Raw genomic sequence first — 24,422 nt, 5'->3', positions numbered from 1 at the left:
TTTCCATAGTGCAGGAGCTGCAACTTATTTCCTTAACCCTTAACCACTGCACTGCGCAATGCACCTCTTGACGGGTGGTGCCCAACGCGCCTCAGGGATCTTACAAGTATAGCGTATGATTGTAAACTCTTGTAGCTACATGGAGTTCACATCAGCTTCCTCAGGGCTTTTGTGAACAGACGCCATTTAAAAAAAATCGCTGGCAACATTCCCGGGTGTGAGAGCCTCAGTACTGAGGGAGCCAAATCAAGCGCAGTAGGCTGTTGCCTTAACTTTTTTAATGACACTGATACCTCACCACAGTTAAGTGTTCAGACATAGGGAAAAACAAGTCTCTGGAAAGGTTCTTAGTGAAAAACAAGCAGTGAACCACAACCTGCATGCATACCACTAGGTATGTTTGCATGCATACCTAGTGGTATGCATGCAAAATGTAGGAGAGAGAATACCCCAGAGAAGTCATCACTGCCTGATGTTATAATGGAAGGGGACTCCCTTCCAAACACTAACACCTCTCCACCTTCTCTCCTCACCGTCTTCCATACCCCAACAAGAGTCCTCATTAAAGGTAAGTTGTACATACTGTATTGTAGCTAGTACAAAAAGACTGGTATTTGGTTTCAAATGCATTTTTAAGTTAATACTTTTGGGGGCGTGGAACAGATTAATTTAATTTACATTATTTCTTATGGGAAAATTTGTTTCGACTTACGAATTTTCGAGTTACAACCCGTCTCTGGGAACTGATTAAATTCTTAAGTGGAGGTACCACTATATAACCAATTTTCCACATTGGTGGGTTTTAGGAATTCTCCTCCCTTTCCATCCTGATCCAGGGTGTGCTGTTTAAGCAACAGTTCATCCAGTTTTGGTAGAAATACTGGAGCCTTATGTCCAGTTAACATAGCCGTGTAAGATGGAAGGTGTCAGTTCTACACAAATGTGTGAAAAGATTCAATTCAAGGCGACCGAACATCTTGTAGATCCAACAGGAAAACACGTCACCAATGGTCCCTCCATAGAAATAGGATGGAAATGAGATAGCCAGTCTGCGAGAATGTTGGACACACCCCACACAGGAACTACATGAAAAACCAAACCCAGAAAAACATGGAGCCAAACTACTCTAAGCATCCAGCACCATGGGGCGATGGACCGAAACAACCCTCCTTAGTTTAGGCAATGAACCGCATAACAGTTGGAGTGGAGCCAGGGCATGGAAACCAAAGGATGCCAAATCCTCTTCAGGCCATACAACACAATGGGAAACTTGTGCATTGTACTGTGCACCTGAAATAACTGGCCCAACTACCAACCCTGGGCAACATGGTGAAGACTGATCAGAAAGCCCCCAGAGCCAAAGCAGCCATGAACACATAGGGATATGGGAAGGATGCAGAACCGGAACTGAACGCTTAAAATCCGAAGAGGAAGCCAGCAAGAAAGACGCTGTAAAAGGGCAGGTGGAGTCCAAACCCACTGGACCTAGGAGTGGCAAAATGGATGAAACTTGAGAAACTGAACAAAGCCCACAAGCCAACCAATACCAGCCCACGATGAAGCTGCAGATGGAGCCAAGCTGACAGAATCAGGCAAAGAGAAGCAGGACTAGTCCCAAACAATGCCAAGGCAAGTCCAAACCTGGGATAAAACCAATTGGGACTCGAGCCAGTTCACCAGGAACCTAAACCTGGTGAGCTAGTTAAGAACCAAATCCTTGGTTAGCTGACACATGGACCAAATGGAAGCCCAAACCAGCCAGTCGTTGAGGTCAAAACCACAACTTGACAATGAATGTTTTAACAATGGGACAAATAAGAAGCAAACTTGGGAATATTCAGGCACAGGCAGTAGTGGCGAGGAGAGGTATAATATATGAGGGAAGTCAAACCATGCAATACTGCATATACGTGAGTCAAAACACCCATTTCACTTATGGTAAAAAGGAGAAATGCTTGATGTGACTCTGTACACATGCAACTCAGGCTTGGGTACAAATATTACTGGGAATATGGAATAAGTGTTAATGATAATGAAACTAAGTGTAAACTATGAGGCATGTTAAGGTCTCACACTCTCACCCATTATGTTCTTGACTGCCCATTGATTAATGTATACAGAAATACTGAGATAAGGACTATTCCTGAATAATAATATGGATGTGTCACAATGGAAAGACTGATAATATTCTGGAGAGATATAAGAATTTTTCACCAAGATTGTAACTTTGTTTGTACTCTGTGAATGTCTATTGCAAATTGTCTGTGTACCTAGTTATAAAGTATTTGTGTGTACATCTGATAACATACTGCATGTGTAAAGGAAGAAATGTATGTTTATTACTCATTGTTCAGTTATGTTTTGTTTGTGATGTGTCTATATACATATATATATGAACACATTGTACAGAACAGGGTAAGAATAGCTTGAGCTACATCATCCCTTTCTGTGAATTTATACCTCAATAAACTTATTTCAATTAAATTTCACACTATTACCACATTATTTATAACAGTTTACATGTTTATGCAGTGTTGCAAGCCACTAACCAGTTTTGGCAAGTGTGATAATCTTGCAACCATTGATCCACAGTGTTGCCACACATGCTTGCCAGTTGCCAACAGCATCTGACAATGCAATGTGCGGCTCAATACACTATGCTAACTCGTGCCAAAATAATTCTATTATCAGAATTCCGGTCACTAAATCTTGAACATGAATAATTTTTCCACGCACTTTTTTAAAATAACATGAGGTCCAGTTGCATGATGCACAGAGGAATCAAACTGCAGCTGTGTGCTGTGGCTGTTTACCCGTGCTTTGGAAACATCGTTACCAACAACGGGCTTACCGATATCTGAACCTTGTACATTATCATTATCACTGTCATAATTTTCTATGTCACTATCATCAATAAATACTGTAAGTGCAAATACTTATTTATAATATCATTAATAAGTGATGTTAGGGCTTGAGTTAAACAGTGATGCTGTGAGCTGTGGTGCATACATTACACATGGTTGTGTGTTAGTACCAAGCATCTTGCACCCAAATTTGTTTTTCAAAAAATGGCATCTATTTACTGCAGATCTGAGGAAGTGGATGCGAGCCCTGTGTACCCACAGGAGTTTTTAAGTCTTACGCTAGACCTACAAGCATTCCTGGATGCTCTGCATACCACTGATGAAGACCGTGGTCTCTATTCATAGTTGAAGGGATAATGAAAGATTTTTCTTTTCTAAATTTTTATTTATTATAAAGTTGGAATTTTTTTTGCCAAGACTATGTCTGGTAGAAGCAGCAATCGACATGGGGGTGCTAAGAGGAAGCAAGTTGTAGCTTATCTTTAATGGAAGGCACAAGTGATTGTTCCGATTTGAGTGTTGTAAAGGATTTTGGTAAAGGTGTGAGTACTGTATGTGATATAAGGAAATGCAAAGCTCATGTATGGTATTTTTAGTGCTGTGTTAGGTCAAAACTGAAGTCTTTCATCAAGCAAGTTGACAAACTCCAACAAGTTGAAATTTCTGTGATTGTCAATGAAGTATTTGAGCACTGGATGTACTGTATATGAAGCTCCTCCTCTAATCATGTAAATTTATGTTTAATGTATGTTGAAATATATACATGTTGGTTGTGTTTCAAGAAATTACGAATGTTAATTTCTGAACTTTCCCAGTAAGAGTTCCTGCTAATGCTGATGTCTGGCTAACTCGTATAGGGGCAAGTCCCCATATGATCCAGTTGCAAGTGTAGTCAGTATTTTCAATTTTGACCTTGTTGTTTGTTTTGGTTTGCCCTACCTTTCTGGTGGCTTTATCATTCAGGTTGTGTGATCTTGAATCCTCTGCTCCTTGCTCCTCTTAGGGGACCAGGTTTTGACTTCTGGTTTCCATTAGGCTTTTAAAGACTCACAAGGGCCTGCTGTGATTCAAATTGGGTGGAGCTAGTCAGAATGTAGCAGCAGGGAGCCCCCAAAGGATTCCTCCCAGAAAATGGAGTCATAACTAAAGGGCTAATTACATGGCAATTCCTTCTTCTGACAAACAAAGAAAATCTAATTCTTATTGTGGATACAAGCATGAACTTTAGGTAAAATAAACTTGCTTTCAACTTATAAATTAAGAATACTACATAAAAATATTCTTCTTACCATGTTATGCTATATTTTTCTTACCTTAATATTTGCAATGTTATTAAATAAACATTCTGGCGAATCTCATAGTCAACTTCCTGAGGCAGGGAGTCTTTCTGTAGCAATGCTGTAATAAGGCTCAGTCCTCCACACATAAGGAATTCTTCACAGAAATGAGCATTATTGTTTATATGGCCTTCTGCTGAAATTGGCATGATTTTTCCTGAAAGGACCTGAATAGAGAAAAAATAAAAATAAATGGTTTTGAGATCTTTTGCATAGCATTTTGAGAGATTGGCTGAAAAAGAGAAATACGATTAAAACATGAGTGGAAAACCATTTTTTTACCAATCATACACACTCCTACCAACCACTATTGAGAAAAACAAAACATAATAACTTTTATGAAAGTTTATATCTTGAGGTTATTTTGAGATGATTTCGGGGCTTTTAGTGTCCCCGCGGCCCGGTCCTCGACCAGGCCTCTACCCCCAGGAAGCAGCCCGTGACAGCTGACTAACTCCCAGGTACCTATTTACTGCTAGGTAACAGGGGCATCAGGGTGAAAGAAACTCTGCCCACTGTTTCTCGCCGGCGCCTGGGATCGAACCTGGGACCACAGGATTGCGCATCCAGTGTTCTGTCCGCTCAGCTGCCGCTCTCCTTATAGATTAATATCATATTCTATCTCATTTGTCTATTAATGACACATTTCTTCTGAAGGAGCATTGACTGAAAATAACTCCTTTACCAAGAGCTACTGTATATAAACATATGCTTTTAATTTGCCTTTTATGCCTTTTAATTTTCATGAAATACTATCACGCATTCCACTTCACCTTTCCAGATGTGACATGTATGTGCTTATGCAGTATGCATACAACACATACCCACTTTCAGCTCATACAAATTTTCCATTTATGTTTTTGAGGGAGCCCTCTGCGGCTCCCTGAAGCTATCTCGCAGAGATGGCCCCTAATAACTAAATCCCATCAGATGTGGAGCTCAGTTCGACCGACCTAGGACCAGAGTCAGAATCTGGCCCCCCTCTCACAGAGGAAGCAGGTGGCACTCTGTCACCTCAACAGGGTAGACACCCAGAAAATCAGCAAACCAATACAGACCACTACTAGGTTCAAGAGATTGAAGCCTCACAACCCACTGAATTAACGCCCCACATTAAAGTAAACAAATGATCAAAAACTCTTGAAACAAGCATGCACTTATGTGCCCCACCCCTCCCATTCTTTTGGGGAGGGAGAAGGAGCTGGGGCTCGTATTGTCTATTGGCTCAAGCTCTCACTTCAACCGCTGATACTGCTCGTGTCAGCCAAATGCAGGAGGACCCCCAGGGCCGTCAGTAAGTCGTGACTGGTCCTGCTGCTCTTCAGCTAAGTGCTTGTTTGGATTTTGACCTGTATGATTTTGTTTTGTACACAGTGAAGCATGGGCCTGACCTTTTGGTACTTAAGAGCTGCATGTGCTCAGGGTTCCCTTCCCTAAGTGCTTTCAAGTGCTGGTCCTGCACTGACAAGCATTCTCTGGTGTGTTTGAGTTTGTCCTCTTATGAGGTCCTTCATGCTTGAGGTGGCCCTCGCCTTGGGTTAGTCAGCTGGCTCTTAGGGGGTCTTGACCCAGGACGAGAGCGAGCGTTGGCTGGTGGGGCGCACTTGTGATTTGCTTGCTCACATATATGGTGCACCGAGCTCATCCTTCACAGCTGTGAAGCCCAGGCTTTGTTGGCTTACGTTCCTGCATAGCATTGTAAGTGCTTGGGTGTCCTGGATGGTTTACCCTTTAGGCCCTGGAAATCCCCTACAGGTTCAGTTGGCTAATGGACATTGTCTCTAAACCCATTCTTGCTTCTTGCTAATTTGATGGTTGCTTGTCGTCCATGCCACAAGGAAATGATCATTTATTAATTCATTTTGCCTCGATCATGCCACCTGTTGGGTCCTTACCTTGTGATGATTTCGAGGTTCAATGTCCCCTCAGCCCGGTCCTCGACCAGGCCTCCTGGTCGGAGACACCCAAGACCCAGAGCACAAACCCCAGTTATGTGGGGTTTGCGCTCGCCATGTGGTGCACTTATCTGACCCTCCCAATGAAGTTCATAATTATCGAGTGGCTACCGCTTTAAGGGTTCTCTTTACCCATCTTCAGAGGTCTAGGCTGTGTGCCTGGTTGGATGCCCTGGAGATGCCCCGACATGTTTAGGGATCCAGAAATGGAGGTGTTGGTGATCTCCACCGTAGCTCCATCCACACCACCTCTTCCTTTCCCATCAGACATGGTTCATCCCCCCCCCCTTCCTTGCTTCCAGCCTTGAAATGTCCGATGGTTTTTAGGTTGGGATAGAGTTTAGCTCAGGATGTAGCTTGGCCGACTAGGGGGTTGCCCCTTTCTGATTTGGGCGAGGAGGCAGTTAAACCTACTGGTCCCACCGAGGTTTTGAGGTTTTATCTTCAGCCAGCCACTCTTCCTTAAGCCTCTCCTCCGGACTGCTTTCTTATTCTGAGCATTGGGGGTGAAAGCTAGCTCTGCTCCAGAGCCTTCGCCTTTGGCTTTCTGAGGCTTGGGTGGAGTCTGATACTGGCCCTTGGGTTTCTTTGAACTATAGGTGGTTCTGATGAGGGCTTCTTGTTGCAAGGGGAGGGGGTTCTCATAGCCCCTTCCTTTATAAGTTCTTTTAAGTTCTGGTTTCCCCAGGGTTCATTTCCATGTACTGTTAGGCCTGTTGGGACTGTCTTTCCAGAGGTTTTCATCCTCTCATGTTCCTCTGTTGGTGGCTCAGGAGAATTTTTAGTCGAGTTATTCAAGTACAGTACCTCTTGCAAGAACCAAAATTTGCCTCCATGATGGACCCTGCCTCTTTTGAGTTTAGGTCTTCTATTTATTGGATGCACTTACGAGAAGGATTATGACAGAGGAGAACACCATGGAGCTTAAAGATGACCTGAACAAACTGAAGGAATGGTCCAACAAATGGCTGTTAAGAGTTTAACCCGAGCAAATGTAATGTGATGGAGATAGATGTAGGAAGCAGGAGGGCCAGATACAACGTACCACTTGAGAGTTGAAATTCTTCAAGAATCAGAGAGTGAGAAAGACCTGGGGGGTTGATATGACACGAGACCTGTCCCGTGAAGCCCACATCAAGAGTATATGATCACCGACATATGCCAGGTTGGCCAACATAAGAACGGCTTTTAGAAACTTGTGCAAGGGAGCCGGTCGGCCGAGCGGACAGCACGCTGGACTTGTGATCCTGTGGTCCTGGGTTCGATCCCAGGCGCCGGCGAGAAACAATGGGCAGAGTTTCTTTCACCCTATGCCCCTGTTACCTAGCAGTAAAATAGGTACCTGGGTGTTAGTCAGCTGTCACGGGCTGCTTCCTGGGGGTGGAGGCCTGGTCGAAGACCGGGCCGCGGGGAGACTAAAGCCCCGAAATCATCTAAGATAACCTCAAGAAGGAATCATTCAGAACCTTGTATACCACATATGTCAGACCAATCTAGGAGTATGCAACTCCAGCATGGAGTCTGTATCTCATCAAGCACAAGACTAAATTGGAGAAGGTTCAGAGGTACGCCACCAGACTAGTAGTGCCCGAGCTGAGGGGTATGAGCTACGACGAGACTACGGGAATTAAACCTCATGTCACTGGAAGACAGAGGAGTTAGGGGGAGACATGATCACCACATACCAGATCCTCAAGAGGAATTTATAGGGTAGATAAAGACAGTTTATTTAACACAAACACGGGTTTGAAGGGTACAAAATGAAGGAAACTGTATAAGAATATGTGCACTGTGTACGATACTTTAAGCAAGATAATAAATACATGATTAAAAAATTAATGAGCGAACACAGAATGGTCGAAATTACCTTAAATGTGAGATAAAAGCAAACACATTCTAGATAACGAATATATCAAATTTTCCACAAAAACTTGAAGGGGTAAACAATAAAAAGTAGACAAACCAGGAATATATTAACATACAGTACCTCAATGTTATACAAAAGTCTAAATGGTGTCATATCAGCTGCTGATAAATCAAGCAAAGAACGTAAAACTTCTCGTCCAGTTTCTCTGTCTTTCTCCTTATCTCGAGTCTTATCTCTCTTGGCAGGAGAGCCATAAGGAGTAGTCCTTGGGCTAGTATCAGAGGCAGTAATTCCAGCACTGCATATCGAGTCAAACTTGTCAGCAATGCTTGGGTCCGTAGGCACAAGATATAGTACGCGTCGAACAGCCTCCACAATCCTGTTTTAAGACAGCTGAATAAGTTCAAGGTAGTAAGGAGAGAAACAATTTGACAATAGTAAATTACTCTCAAACTCAAAAGTAAATTACTTACGGTGGAGTCTACACTTCTAAATATTTTCAAGATTGTTTCTGTAAAATATTTCTCCTGCAAATATTTGCAATTACTATTCTCGGATCATTTTCTGAAATGACTTCTCAATATTTCTAACAAGTTGCTCAGCTTATAAAACCATCCTCATATTTCTTTACTCTTAATTTAAACTACAATTAATGAGGTATCGATTACTACTGGTCTCACTGATGCTACATTGTACATAAGGAAAATAATTTCCCTGCAATATATGATAGATGAAATACACACACAATGAAAGGTTCATGTAAATTGCATAAATCAAAGCACCTCCCAATCGACCATACCCCACCTTCAATTTGAAGACTCATGCTAGTGCATTACTGCTAAAACCCTGACTTGACTTAATCCCACGAGAGGGATCAGAATATATCAGTAAGCTGGTATATCTTAAGATATCTTATGTGGTGTGAAGTTTACATGTGGGGCTGCAAGAACATAGTGAGTTAAAGGAAAATAATTATTACAGGCAAGTATAATAAGTAAGGCTGGCAGAAATATTTCTTTCTTTCTGATTGCAAGTGCATGCATCACTACCAATGTGCATATGGCAGATGCTCCACAAAGATGTCGGAATCCAGAAAAATACAAGAGCAAGTGTACAGGGCTTGGGTGCACTGTGAGTAAGGATCCTGGTGTGGTCCCTTCTCAGACTTGGCTTCACTGGGTCCTGATCCACATGGGTCGTGGGATCTCCTGAATGCACAATGAAATACTTTAAGAAATTCCTCTTTGGGTCCTCATCACACTTGTAGTTAGTGACTAATAGGCAGTTTGGTGTTTAAGGCACGGGGAGGAAGAAGGCTTAAATGCGAATAGTGGCAGTATTTAGAAGTGGTTCAACGAAACAGCATAAAGCTTAACAATAGATTATTTACAACTTAATCACTAATAAAATGGGTGCTTGATATACTCTTGATTGGTGTCAGCAAAGCTTTTATCACACTAGCATGACATGAGACCTGTAACTAATCGATGATGGTTAACTTGTGGACAAAATCAAACTTTATAATGTTGACAACCAATCATTAACACCGCATTCCTAATAATGCTGGTATGCAAAGGGACACAAGAGTTCCGATCAGGATACCAGGCTATAATCTTGCACAATAGTTTAACAATGGCACTGTTAATGTGCAATGACATCAACAGATAATAATCACGCAGAATGATAGTACACAAGAACTAAATGGGTGGTGTATGTGAAGCTCACATTGACTGACTGTGTAATGTCATGATACCACACAAACACACACACACACACACACACACACACACTGTAGAGTCTGTATTAGTTTATATCTGCACCTGCTGCGGGTGCTGAGAGAGTAAGAAATTCTGGCTGACCACTTGGATCAATGCGTATAAAGAAATTTAAACAATAACTAGACTCTGTACTTACAGTAAGGCCGACCCTCAACACACTTGTATCATCACTCTGGCTCCCGGGGAGCCCGAGTGATGGTATATTATTCAAATAATAAATTATTATTCAATAGTACTGGTATGTACCACACTTGCCGGCGTAAAAGATGCACCCTCGCACACGACACACCTCTATTTTACAAGGCTATTTTGTGGAAAAAACTTTAGTATGTTTCATCATACATTTCTTGAAAGATATTTTAAAGTGGATTTTGTACCCCAATTCTTACCTCCTCTAAGATCAGCTGTGTAGTTTATATTTTGGGCAAAAGAATTGCTATACAGGATGTGAAACTTGAATTTCTGGATGTGATGTTGTGTGTTACTACAGCAGGCCACCAGGGCGTTGAACCCAGTGGCGGCGCACTATCACAGCGCTCTGGTGTTGTTGTCATTCACTTGATAGTTAATGAATGTCAATGAATGATGAGGGTTAATGCCGTGATGAGGATTTGAACTTACGTCCGAGAGGATCCCAGACACTCCTTAATCGACTGCGCCACGACACGGTAAATGCCCTTGTGGATTTGTTCATTTGATGCATCACGCTATTGTGATTTCTGTGTAATAAATTTATTGTTGCATGTATTCTCTAGAGAATTTATTTGCAACATTTTGACACCAAATTTATAGTTATAACCGAGCAAATAACTTAAAATCAATTGCACCCACAACATTAATTTCTTTAACCCTTGGACAACAGCTATGAAGAAATGGTCATACCCGGCTTTAAAAAAAAAAAATAAAAAAATAAAAAACTTACAGAATTATTAATTTGTATGCAAAATGTAAGAAAAACTAAAAAATATAAGTGAACATTTATCGTTTCACTGGGTGGAGGAGCTCTGCATGGGCTGCGTCTGGCATTTGTCAATGTCTGATGCTCGACTTGTTTGATGCTTCCAGTTTTATCATCAGATGTTTCACTGTTTTCTTTTTTTTTTTTGTCATTATTTACATCAACAGAGAGCTATCATATCTATATTTGCATCATACATAAGACCCGGACAATAATTATTTAAATCGTCATATGACAACCACCACTCCCCTAGTAACATTCATGACGATAACGGCATTCGTACCATGAAATGGCAGCATGATTTTTTTCATGGGTCAAGGTGAACTCTTATATCCACATAGATATATTATATCCATATTTGCATCATACATGTAAAACCCAGACAATAATTGTTTAAACCGTCATGTGATGATAACCGAGGTACCCTTAGGGATAATCACAGCCTAAGAATTAAAGTTATGGATGCAAGTGGCTTCAACAATTTCTTCCTTCAATGCATTCCACTTGCTAACCCACTCATACAGGGCATCGGAATGTTCTTAAACTTCTACAACTCAATTTTGTATCTAGGTTCTACCTCCTTTCAACTTATATAGACTGCCATTGTTCACATTGTTTATTCCCTTGAGGATGTTATATGTAGTGTTGTGTTCTTATATGTATCACCTGTATTTTTCTTTCCCTCTAAAGTCGTAGAGTTGAGTTCTCTTAACTTATCTTCATAGTTAATCCTTCACAATCCCAGTATTACTCTAGTTGAAGACCTCTAAACTTTAAGTTTTCTTCTGTACTTCTTGAGGTGCAGGTTCCATGTTGGAGATGCATACCGACTATGCATAAGACTATAGATGCAGAAATAGTCTTCCATATGCAGTATATACGGACAAATAATAGCTAGTGAGTCTTCAAAGTCCTAATGTGTTGCCCAAGGCACAGTCATTACAAGCTTGTAGCAGAAGGGAGCTACTGAGAGAGCCCTACTAGAAAATTTAATAAACATTTTGAGTAGAAAATAGTCATAAAATACCTCAAGTACACTAATAAATCATCTATAAATCTTAATATATTCCTACCTACCTAGGTTCATCTAGTTGGGAGAGCTGATAAAGCATTGTAAAGACATCACGGCCTTGACTGGCCATAACAACTCCTGGCAGTTGCTTTTCTAGGTCCAAATTGTATCTACTTCCATGGCCATCACCAACAGCTGCCGAGAAAGCTCTGGCACCTAATCTTGAGGGCCCAGCAACTGCTCCACTTGCCGTTCCAGAAGCTCCGGCACCATTGGAGCTGCCTTCCTCAACTGTATCACAATAACTGGCAGTACCTGGCAATTCATCCCAATTATCACCAACCTGCCAACAGAACAGTTATGAATTATGTGGGATGGTAAAGCATGCCAGATATGAGATTTGGAGTGATTGAGTGGTCTCAAGATTAATAGATCTTGATTTTTGGATATCTGGGTAGAATGGCTGATGGTAGACTTATGAAGATATACAGGAGTGAAGTACAGAGGGAAAGAATGGTGGACAAGCAGCCTATATCGGGTAGAGGAAACTCGAGTCTCAAGATATTGTAAGAGTTTAAAGCTGACCCAAAATATAATGTGTAAAAGTACATTAGCTTTACTGTACTTTTAAAGAAGATATACAGTATCTACTCTAAAAGCCTCACTTTACCCATTATTTCTATTGCTATAAATTAAATACATATATTAAATACATACCAACATTGTGAACACTGAATAATTTATGTCCTTCTAATAAATGACAACAATGTGCGTAAGAAGTTTCTTAGTAAACAAACAAAATTTTTATTCCAAATCATATCCAAAGTGGTAATCATCGAAAGAAGGCACCAAGCCAGGAAGATTATGCAGTGCTGTCTGTCACTAGATATTCAATAGGCATTACTTATCTCTCAAAATGCCAATATGAATGATATTTAAGGACACAAAGCGAGCAATATAAAAAGTATCCGATTCATCAAAGGATTCTGTTGAAGGCCAAATGACCCCTGGGACATTTGGAAAGCAAGACATATGACCATCCTGAAAATACGGACAGTCTACAAAGAAGAGCACAAATAAATGAGACAATGCAGTTCAAACAAAAAGAAGTGGGACATTGTTCCATTAGGTGTCCATGAAGTTGTGTTGGTGTGACCAACAACCTAGTCAAAGCCATTTCCCATCATCTATTACTATGGTAGGAGGATCGCCAAGGAAAATGGTCACTTTAAGAGCATGCAGTTTATTACCAGTAATGGCAGCCCAGTGATTGTGAAACAGTTGCAGAGTGCAGATGAATGACTGGGTAGATAGATCCCTTTCCATAAAATGTTGCAAGCACAAATGGTTTCCTCGGTGAAAGTGTCCGCAGGTTCATTTGAGGTAATTTCAATATGTCTGGAAACCCAGCAAAACTGAGCTGTCTTACATCTCCTAGGGATAAGAAACAACAAATACTGGATTTTGACCACCACAGGATGCAGAGGGCTAAAAGACTCCCAAACAGTGAGGGACACTGCGAGAGTCAACCCAACCCATCCTCCTGCTTGAAGTCTGACTATTGATGATTGTGATGATCATCAATAGTCATGAATTTGTACGTACCTAGCCTTTAGATAGTAGTATACTGACTAGTAAGGAATTCTTTTAAAATAAATAAAGCTAAGACACAAACTTAAATATTCCTAGGCCTAGTATAGCATACATATGAATATATTAGGCCTCAGATATCGTGCATTAGGCCTAGGGAGGTTAGGTTAGTTTAGTTTGTCAAAGCAACACAAGCAAAAAAATAGTTTTCCGGTTTGTCCAACTCAATAGTTCAGATTTCTACTTTCTAATTTGGTTGATCGTCGGTATATATACTATGGTCCTCATCGTTACTATAAGGACTACTAAAACTGGAGGATGGGGCTGGTCCACCACAATGTCAGGAACATTGATGCAGAGAAAGCAGCTGACAAAGCATACAAAACTGCATAAAGTTCTGCCGTGAAGATGCTAGTGTCTGGGGGCACGTGGCACACACAGGTTTGATAAAAACAAGTGTTGAATGTAATGAAACACCAATTTCTATGAGAGCCTTGGTGGCTCCCTGAACCTACTATACTGATATAGTTCCAGACTACAAGGTACCACCAGTCACAGTTCTACTAGAGACCAGGAGCTGGAACCTGCCCCCCCCCCCCTTCCTCAGAGGCACAGGGAGCAGTGGCTCTATACAAATTTTTATGTATATTTATTCATGTCAGCCCCAATGAAGGAAAAGCACCCAGAAATCAGCAAAAGAAAACAGCCCACTGCTTGCTTAGAAAACCAGACTGCAGCCTAAAAAATGCCAAAAGAACTCCCACAACAATGTAAACAAATTATCAAAAATTCTGAAACTAGCGCAAGCTAGTTCACCCTACCTCCGCCCTCATTTGGGGGGGGGGGGGAGAGTGAGGTAGACCGAATCAGCCAGCTGCTCCACCACCAGTTCTTATAATGATGGAGATGACCCCAATGCCTTGGGGGAAAGGAGGGTTTCAGTAAGCCACCAGAGATCACTTAAAAAAATGGCTTTTCATTACATTCAATGCTGGTCTACTGGGTGAAGAGCCATCCTTCTCTCTAACACCCCAACTCAAAAACTGCTCCCTTTCTCCTCCTTTACACTGCCTTCATGAGACCAGTCTTAGAGTATGCAGTCCCATCATGGAGCCCACACCTAAAGAAACACATCAGGAAACTGGAAAAGATTAAAAAATTTGCTATGAGGCTAGTCCTGGAGTTGCATGGGATGGGATATGAAGAGTGACTGAAGGAATTGAACCTGATGACGTTAGAAAAAAGGAGGGAGCGGGGAGATATGATAGCAGCATACAAAATACTTAGGGGGGATTGACATAATGGAAATAAACAAAATGTTCACACACAATACAAACAGAACAAGGAGACATGGGTGGAAGCTGGAAACTCAGACGAGTCATAGAGATGTTAGAATGTTTTCTATTAGCATAAGAGTAGTGGGGAAATGGAATGAACTAAAGGAGTATATTGTGGAAGCAAACTTTATTCATAGCTTTAAAACTAGGTATGATAGAGATGTAGGACAGGTGTCATTGCTTCAAACAACTGAAGGCCAGAAAGGCAGAATCCAAGAGCCAAAGCCCGATTCTGCAGCCACAAATAGGCGAGTACTCTGACACACTCTCATACAGATTGTCTGAGGAGGGGTGACCAATTACACAAAAAACACTTATTGCTTTTTGGGCAGGCATGGTCAAAATGTGTACAGATATGAAGAAGATAACAAAGAATGAAAATAGAGACTCATATGTTACTTACATTGAAAACCCTAACAAAATGTTAAGATAAATTTCAAAGATTTTTTACACATTATAACTTTTAAAGGTAATAAAAATATAAATTACTGCAAGATTAGGGAGCCGGTCGGCCGAGAGGACAGCACGCTGGACTTGTGATCCTGTGGTCCCGGGTTCGATCCCGGGCGCCCACGAGAAACAATGGGCAGAGTTTCTTTCACCCTATGCCCCTGTTACCTAGCAGTAAAATAGGTACCTGGGTGTTAGTCAGCTGTCACAGGCTGCTTCCTGGGGGTGGAGGCCTGGTCGAGGACCGGGCCGCGGGGACACTAAAGCCCCGAAATCATCAAGATAACCTCAAGATTAAAATCAAAACAAATTTTTATTATTACCATCTTACCTCTTTGAGTTGGGCAGTGCTTGCCATATTAATCTTTGCTATGACTGCCATGTTTGACGTGATACCCAAGTGATGCAGAAGACGATTGTCCTGCTCTCCACCATTTACTAGCATGCCTCCACAACTTTCTCCAAATGAGAGTGTCTGAACCTGGTCTAAGGGAACTCGGGCATAATTGGCAATTTTTCCTCGCACTGCACCAATATGCTCGTTACTGTGGCACTGGAAAAATTATGCAGCTTTTAGATAATTTAAATACATTATACACACACACACATTATATATATATACACACACACACACACACACACACACACACGAGAGATATAAACAGATATACAGTATATAGAGATATAAACAGTCTTCATTTTGGTTAACAATGAGTCCACTAACCTCAATGTTAATTTCCATCTTGCTTGAATCACATATAACATGAAGTATCACCGGTGTGCCTGTAAACGAGGCACCATGAGGAGGGAGGGACCGTGGACCTGGATGCTGCTCCTCAATGCAACTAACATAGCGCTCGGCTAACAATAAGACTCGACGTATGTGCTGGAGGCAGTTATTTCTAGGTAGAGAAAACTGGTATTTAGGTATTATTAATTCATTAAACATGTATGGGGAACAGAGCCTCAAATGCAACATCATGTCAAGAATGTCTAATAGGAGAATGGATACCAATATAAAACTGAACCTGTGAAGAAAATACAGTATATAAATTGTAATACACACAGTTCAAATTATGTAACAAAGTACAGTACATGCATTGTCATAACCCATTTCAAACTCTTCATATGGTGCAGACACATCTCCAGAGAAATAAGACAAAAAAAATTAAAATTTGTTCTAGATGGTACAAATTTCAGTAATAAAAATCATTGAAAGTGATGAAACACCTCTTTCTGGATGAGCCCCAGTGACTCCCTGAAGCTTTCTCATTGAGATTGCCCTCACACAAATGGGTCAAATCAGATGCAGGAGTTCTGTTTGGTCTACCAGAAAACAGAGTCAAAACCTGATCCCCCTCACAAAGGCAGAAAGAGCAAGTGATAATTTGCTACAGCATCAGGAAAGCATCCAGAAAGTCAGTGAAGCTTTGCAGAGAAAAGGAGAGATAACAAATACCAAAGCCTCTAAATCGCCAAATTCTGCAAACGATTCACACAGAACAAGAGAAATAACAAGTACTGGTCAGAACAAATCTGATATGCCCACGCATAACAGATCTGCCTGAAAAATCTCCCAGTCAAAATATAGCAAATAGACTAACCTCATTCATCTTTGCCAACATACAAGGTCTAAAATCAAAGGCAAAAAACAAAGTACGAAATGGCCTCACAGAGGCAAGTGCAGTATTTGGAGCTTTCACAGAAACCCCCATGCTGGGAAACTGATAGACAGTGAGATCTGGATACCAGAACATAACCTACATAAATGTGATAGAACAAACAGATCACATGGATCACATTTTTATATTAGAAAGAACCTTGTATGCTCAGAGTTCCTTAACTCTACAACTGAGGTGGCAGAGGTACTGAGAGTAAAACTAAAGATAAGAAAATTAGTTGTTACTCTGTGAGCTTGCTTATCCAGACCACAGTATATGGATATGACCCTCCCCCAAACAGATAAGCCAGAGATCCGGATAACCCATATATATCTTACCAGGAAAGTCTAAAAATTAACATTCACAATTTTTTGTACCACAACCAATGTAGTTTGAATTTCCACACACACTATAATTATAAAATTTACCAGCACTGTACTGTAATTTAAAACCAAAATTTCAGCTTACCTTGTTGTAGTTCATCTTCTTGGTTGATGCTGCACATCTTGAAACCAATAATTAACAACACAAGAATTACTGTACAGTACATGAGCTTGGCAAGGTCAGTTTTGACTGCTAGCTGCTGAAGCATCACCAGTTGAAGGTTCTTGGCTTTCTGATGAGACATCACTGGTTGAGGGTCTTTGGATTGCTTGAGGCATCAATGGTTGAAGGTCCTTTTATCTTACAATGCTTTGAATGCCTAACCCCTAGCAAACCTCTCTCTCAAAGCAGCAGCTACCTGAAAGGTTTCTGCATTGGAAGTCGAATCAGTCAATGTAGAGACCCTGAGGAAATAAACTGCACAGGACTCAGGGGACACAGTTGTCACCAACTGAACAGGCAGCATAGAAGAGACAGAAAGAACGCCCATCACCTGGTAGCAAAGACGTTGAGCACCCTTCCAACTCTGCATATTGTGAGTGCAGGCTCGACACGCTGAACTAACCATGCCAAACATCAACCAGGGGATTATCTGAGCTTGAAGGCAGTTAGCCTAGCAGCACTCCAAGACACTGAGGCCACTCACTAGAAGACAGACGCCAAGCGCAACAAAAACAATGCGACTACAACTTGTACCTGTAGCATGTCATTATAATTACAATACCTATAATTATATACATTTATATTTCTTTATTCTAGCACTGTTGAATAATCCTCTTTATCTTCTAATTATAATTATCTGCCGCATGTAATAAAAGCAAAGCTTATTCAATACGGTATTTATGAAACTGTTAAGTTATTTACCTAGATGTAGAAGGAAGTCCTCCTAAATCTGATACTGCCATAGCTGTCAATGTCTTTGTAGCTGTAGAGACGGCAGCCCCAACTGCAGTTTCATTTACACGTAACATGGACTTCTATGAAAATAATGATTACTGTATATTAGAAGAAAAAAAATTTCACGAGTACATTATGAGAATCCTGTATCATGTAAACTAATCATCACGTACAACATCATTAACAGTTTAATTATCAAAGTTTTAACTATTATTCTTAAAGCTAAATTTAATACCATTGGTAATCACCCAAAAATAAAATCTATATATCAAGTTTGATTATTCTTCAGACAGCATTCTACTAACCTCTAGTTTTTTATAACACTCTGAGATAAATTTGGAATGATGCTGCGGAGGGTCGCGTTTGAGGCGAACAGAGAGAGACATGTATGACATGTCAAGCAAGAGTTTCATGGCATCTTCTGCAAGTTGCTCCTCCTGGCACTCCAGTACAAGCTGCCATATGAACTCCATTCCGAGGGGATCAAGTTTATCTACAATCTGAAAAAAGTTATCAGAAGTTTTGGTGAAAGATAAGTACAGGCTAATAATAATAATATACCAAGTGATTAATGATATATTTATATTTCCCTTAGATGTATTATAAATTGCTTCATTCAAACAGAACTGGAAAAAGAAATTAACTGTACTGTATTGTAAATTTAGCATTGAAAGTAATGCAACACCTTTTTAGTGGGCCACGGATGCTACAACCTGGAAATGTCCAAGCAATGGGAATGACACCAGCCGTCTAGCAATCCAAAAATGCTTACTTGGGTCTAGGATCAATATCTAGTCCCCCTCAAAGAGACTTGTGGAAGCCTGGAAATCAGAGACTACTACAGAACTAATGGAAAAATACAAGAAAGCAGTAGCATTCCAGAACAAGCAACTGCTTAGGCCACATGTCAATACCGAGCCCAGTAGGCTCAGGAATCTGTACACCAGTTGATTGACAGTTGAGAGGCGGGAAAGAGCCAAAGCTCTACCCCCTGCAAGCACAACTAGGTGAGTACATGTGACGAGCTCCATGAAAAACAAAATACAATACATCTCAACATATTCTAGTGATACATAAATTAAGCACAGTCAGAAATCTCAAAGGGAATCTAAACACGTGAAAAAAATTTTATGTAATGAAATGGCAATTTCTGGGTGAGCCTTGGAGGCTACCTGAAGCTACTATCACTGATTCAGTGCCATACTACTAAGTGCCATCAGTCGCGGAGTTCTACTGGCCTAAATGTGTTCATCGTATTTAGGTAAATATTGGTAATGCAGTCATCGTAACACGACTATTTGAACACCCAAGTCGGCCTTGGGTGAATGGGGGCTGTGATAATCTCTACCTAGAAACCATAGGTGCGGGGCTCGGACGCCCACCTCCTGGGGCTCGTGTGGCCCAAGCTCTAATCCAGGAGGTTGGGGTCGTTCTTGCCCTTGCCCTTGCTGACGTGGTTCTTCTCCGGCCCCAACCATGGCGGTCTCCGGGTTTGGAGTCCCTGTGCCTTCTTTTACCAACTTTGAGGTAAACTCCGGAGCTGGAGCCCCTAGGGCAGTTCATTGTTGCCTTCAACCTCATTCTAACATTCCTGCAGCGGCGCTGGAACCAATCGTTTTGGCATTTGCCTTTCCATTGGAGACTTTCGGCATCGTGAAGAGGGAGGACCTACTGCATTGGGGTACAGCTTCTTCCCCGTATCAACCTACCCTGGCTTTGCACCCTGGAGAGGCTACTCCAGACTGACAACCATAGTGCAACTCCATAGTCTCCTGAGATTGATGGATGCCTACTAGTAGGAGGATGTACTAGGAGCATCCTGCCATCGTGTGTAATTACCTAAGTGTAGCTACAGGATGAGAGCTATGCTCGTGGTGTCCCGTCTTCCTAGTACTCTTGACCATATGACACTTTGAAACTTAACATTACCTACTTTGAAAACATTAACATTACATTACTTTGAAACTTAACTGAGGGAAAATGGTCCTCAGGACAAATTTCAAGGATGGCCAGCACCTAGCTTAAAAGCATGGTGACCTGAAGCTTCTGACGAAAACTTAAAAGCGCTACAGTGGTGAATATAGCAATCCAACTGACCTAGGAGGGTTGGTGGAGGGGGAGGATCTGGGTCTCTGGCCTACCTGGTGGTGGTTATCGGTACGAACAAATTCAAGCTAGTCTTGAATGATTTGATTGTCGTTTTAAATTGTTTGACTGTTTTGAGGCTTCTTTTTCTATGATCCCTTGCATGCCTCTGTAATGCTTTGCTGACTTTATTGATGGTTCCAAGTGGGAGTGTCAAAATGTCACTCGCTTTTTGCTCCTCTGTGAAGGGGGGTCAGATTCTGGCTCTGGCCCTGGTAGGCCATACAGAACTCCTGCTGCTGATGTGACCTAGTAGCTAGGAGAAATCTCAGCAAGATGCTCAGGGAGCCACCAGGGGGCTCCAAACAATAGGTAAACTAAATCTGAATAAAATACTTACAATTACATTTCCACTCCGTATAAGCTTGTGATCATTCAGATTCACTGCATGAAAGTAATCAACAAAGCAGGTGAATGCGGGGCGAGTCATGGTGACAGGATCAAGACGAAGAAGCTTCTCACAAAAGAGGTCACGCTGAGTACTGCTTTCCAGGTCACCAAGACATCCACTAAACCAACTGAAACAAGTCTGGAACAAAAAATATTTATTAACAACAAAAATATAATATGACTACCTATTTGAAAATACTTTCAGTTAATATTCAAATAATGAAATAAAGGAACTGACCTCCTTATCATAACTGGATGCTGTAGGGTTAGCCACTAGTGTGTCCCAAATGTCTTTGCAACGTGGCCAGGCTAGATAAATGTCACCTTCTTTTAGCAAAAACTGTAGAAACTCGAGATGAACCTTTAAATACTGAAACAAAAACAAATTTAGATGTAATCCACACGTTAATAAAAATTATGTCTATGAAAATGCTAAATTCCCAGTAGAATCTACATTCACTTTCTTATATGAAATAACTTATTAAACACGATATCCTTTATGTTTTAGGATTCCTCCAAACCTCTCTTTCAGATTCCTCTAAACTCCGAGAGTTCGGAGGAATCGGAACGCTCCACAAGACCAGTCACACAGCCACAAACCCCCACGCTGTGCTGTGAGCCCAACGTAAGTGCTGGTGCCAACGACCTTAGTCCAACTGGGGAGCACTTGTCACAAAACCCCAACCAACAGCCGACGCGTCCGTGAAGACGTTGAGCTACAGGGGGAGAAGGCACAACGGCATCAAACCCCGAAAAACCAAAAGAGGAAGCTCGAAATGCAGCAACCAGTGCACAAACACTATAGGAAACACCCAGCAATCACAAGAGTGGTTACAGCGGCTACCCTGAAGGTACTATAACAACCACTGAAGCCAAACCCTGCCCAACGGGTAAACCAGAAGAGCAAAATTCAGACCCCTGCAAAGTTGCTCGAGTAACCGCCAAGACACCCAGGTCCCCCTTAACACCAGCTGACAGTAAGACTGCAGCCTAAGCAAGGCTGCAGGAGGCAGGGAAAGTGACAGACTGAGAATCCCAAGTCAGTCCCAACCAGATCCAAACCTGGGACATTCACCAGGAACCCGAACCCAGTGAGCTGGATAAGAACCAGATCCGTGGCTAGCAGAGATTAGAGAAAAGGCAAACATCGTTCCAATGTATAAAAATGGTATCTGAGAAGACCCTCTAAATTATAGATATGTATCATTAACAAGCGTGGTAATCAACACGCTAGAAATTTTGTTAAAACCAAATGGGTAGACCACCTGAAGAGTAATGACACAATAACGGAAAGACAGTATGGTTTTTGAACAGGAAGATCTGTGTAACAAATCTACTTAGTTTTTATGATAGAACCACAGAGATTCTACAGGAAAGAGATAGATGGGATTGACTGTGTCTATCTGGACCTAAAAAAGGCTTTTAACAGAGTCCCACACAAGAGGCTATTCTGGAAACTGGAACATGCTGGAAGGGTGACAGGACATCTTGTGACATAAATGAAAACTTTTTTAACAGATGAGGGCAGTAATCAGAGGCAATGTATCTGACTGGAGGATTGTTACTAACGGAGTACCACAGGGTTCAGGTCTTGCACCAGTAATGTTTATCGTCTACATAAACGATCTACCAGAAGGAATACATAAGTATATGAACATATTTGCAGATGATGATAAGATACTGGGGAAGACAGGAGACACAGATGATTGTCATGCCCTTCAAATTGATCTAGATAAAATAAGGGTTTGGAGCGACATGTGGCAAATGGAATTCAGTGTGAATAAATGCCATTTTATGGAATGTGGAATCGGAGAAAGTAGAACACACACAATTTATAAATTATGTGGAAAGGAATTAAAGAACTCTCAAGAAGAACGAGATCTATTGGTTTCTTTGGATATCAAACTGTCACCAGAGGAACACACAAACAACATTGTGAGAGGAGCGTATGTGTCACTTTCCAACTTCAGACTTGCTACTAATTACATGGATGTGAAATACTGAAGAAACTGTTCATGACTTTTGTGAGACCAAAATTGGAATATGCAGCAGTTGTATGGTGCACACCAATAGGAAGCCCACCAATAAACTGGAAAAGATGCAATGGCATGCTACAAAATGGCTTCCAGAACTGAAAAATCCATGGTCATCCTAGCATACACAACAAAAATCCAAGGTCATCCTAGTATACATAACAAAAATTCAAGGTCATCCTAGTATATACAACAAAAATCCAAGGTCATCCTAGTATACATAACAAAAATTCAAGGTCATCCTAGTATACACAACAAAAATCCAAGGTCATCCTAGTATACATAACAAAAATTCAAGGTCATCCTAGTATACACAACATAAACCCAAGGTCATCCTAGTATACACAACATAAATCCAAGATCATAGTATACACAACAAAGATCCAAGATCATCATAGTATACACAACAAAAATCCAAGGTCATCTTAGTATACACAAATTCAAATATCATTCTATTGTATCTTATCTTAGTATAGTATCTTAGTATACATCTTAGTATACACCACAAAAATTCAAGGTCATCCTATTGACTCACATATGAGTGTGACAGGGGCTGCCCCCAAATACACTTTTACATAATTGTTTCAGTGTCTGCTAATCGTTTTATATCTATTTTTTGCAGTAATATTATTCAATAGTGTGTAATATGTAGAATATATATAGTTGAATGTGAAGAATATCGCTATGCTAAAAAATATAGGGCTCATATATAATGACACGTATATTATATTCTTAGAACAATCAGTGTTTATGCTGTTATTACACTATATACACACACATGTTATTTATAAACATCTACATTCTTTGTATTGAAAGAGGGGTGTCAGAAGTAGAACATTCCTAGATGACAAAGCCAGAGTGCATGGGGGGGATTGTGTGAAACCCTGGTTCGGCTTCAGTGGACGCCTCAGGAACCCTCAAGGGTTCGGTAGAACCCTAGTTACAATCTGTTTGACCATGTCGTGGCCTAAATGTCTGGGTCATGTGCGTGGGAACACCCAGTGCATAGATTCGAATTCTCATCATGGCTCCTACAGATTTTCTCATTATCTACATTGTTGTGCACCATAATAAACCACTGAGCTGGTTTGGCAAGTCCAAAGACCATAGCACCACCACACACCAGTCAGCTGATGACACTATCTCACTGGCTAAGATTGCTCCTCCCAACATACTCTTCTTGCTGTTATTACACTATATACACACGTTATATATCACCATCAACATTTATATGCACTATAACAATCTAATATGGAGTTCTGGTGAATATGGTGAGGAAATCAAAAAGCATGGAGCCACATGATACGAGCAGACAATGCCAGCAGTCAAGTAATGCAAGAAAATGCCTCCAATATTCTACACATCTCACTATAACTAGCTAAATAACTGCTGTTATTATCACATTCCTGTCACAAAATCCAAAATATGAATACATTTCCATGAGGTAACATTGTGAAAGGACATGAGGTCGTGTCATGATGTGTAGATGCAGGAAACAATGGCTGGGTGCTGTGTCTTTATGGGAGCATTGATTTTCTGGGTACCTTTCCCAGTGAGCTGGCAGTGTCACCTGCACTCTGCACCTCTGTGAGGAGGGCCAGGTTCTGGCTCTTGTTCCCAGTAGGCCGAACTCATCCCCACAGCAGATGCGACCCAGTACAGTAGTTTGTTTCAGGGAGGCATAAGGAACTTCCCTAGAAAAGTATTCTACATACCATCCCTAGAGACATACAGGTTACAAGCAACATAATTTATTATTGCCAA

General features: G+C 41.1%; 1 protein-coding gene across 3 annotated transcripts in view; it reads right to left on the bottom strand.

Annotated features, from left to right (window-relative positions):
* Positions 1–24,422, bottom strand: part of LOC123764144 (ubiquitin carboxyl-terminal hydrolase 24) — a 167,919-nt gene that overhangs the window by 111,561 nt on the left and 31,936 nt on the right. For 2 of the 3 annotated variants that reach the window (XM_069329848.1, XM_069329847.1), the window contains 9 exons: positions 20,864–20,995; positions 20,576–20,764; positions 18,396–18,590; positions 18,062–18,170; positions 15,873–16,054; positions 15,480–15,701; positions 11,837–12,114; positions 8,144–8,402; positions 4,178–4,368 (listed from right to left, as the gene is read on the bottom strand). In XM_069329848.1, coding sequence (XP_069185949.1) covers positions 4,178–4,368; positions 8,144–8,402; positions 11,837–12,114; positions 15,480–15,701; positions 15,873–16,054; positions 18,062–18,170; positions 18,396–18,590; positions 20,576–20,764; positions 20,864–20,995 — 1,757 coding nt within the window. Of the gene's footprint in view, positions 1–4,177; positions 4,369–8,143; positions 8,403–11,836; positions 12,115–15,479; positions 15,702–15,872; positions 16,055–18,057; positions 18,171–18,395; positions 18,591–20,575; positions 20,765–20,863; positions 20,996–24,422 lie in introns of all 3 variants that reach the window. The other variant, XM_069329849.1, reaches the window with a different exon arrangement.

This window comes from Procambarus clarkii, chromosome 23 (assembly GCF_040958095.1).
Source record: "Procambarus clarkii isolate CNS0578487 chromosome 23, FALCON_Pclarkii_2.0, whole genome shotgun sequence".
Classification (NCBI taxonomy): Eukaryota; Metazoa; Arthropoda; class Malacostraca; order Decapoda; family Cambaridae; genus Procambarus; species Procambarus clarkii.
The sequence above is the reverse complement of the archived record's forward strand: the minus strand, read 5'-3'. Positions and strand labels throughout refer to the sequence as shown.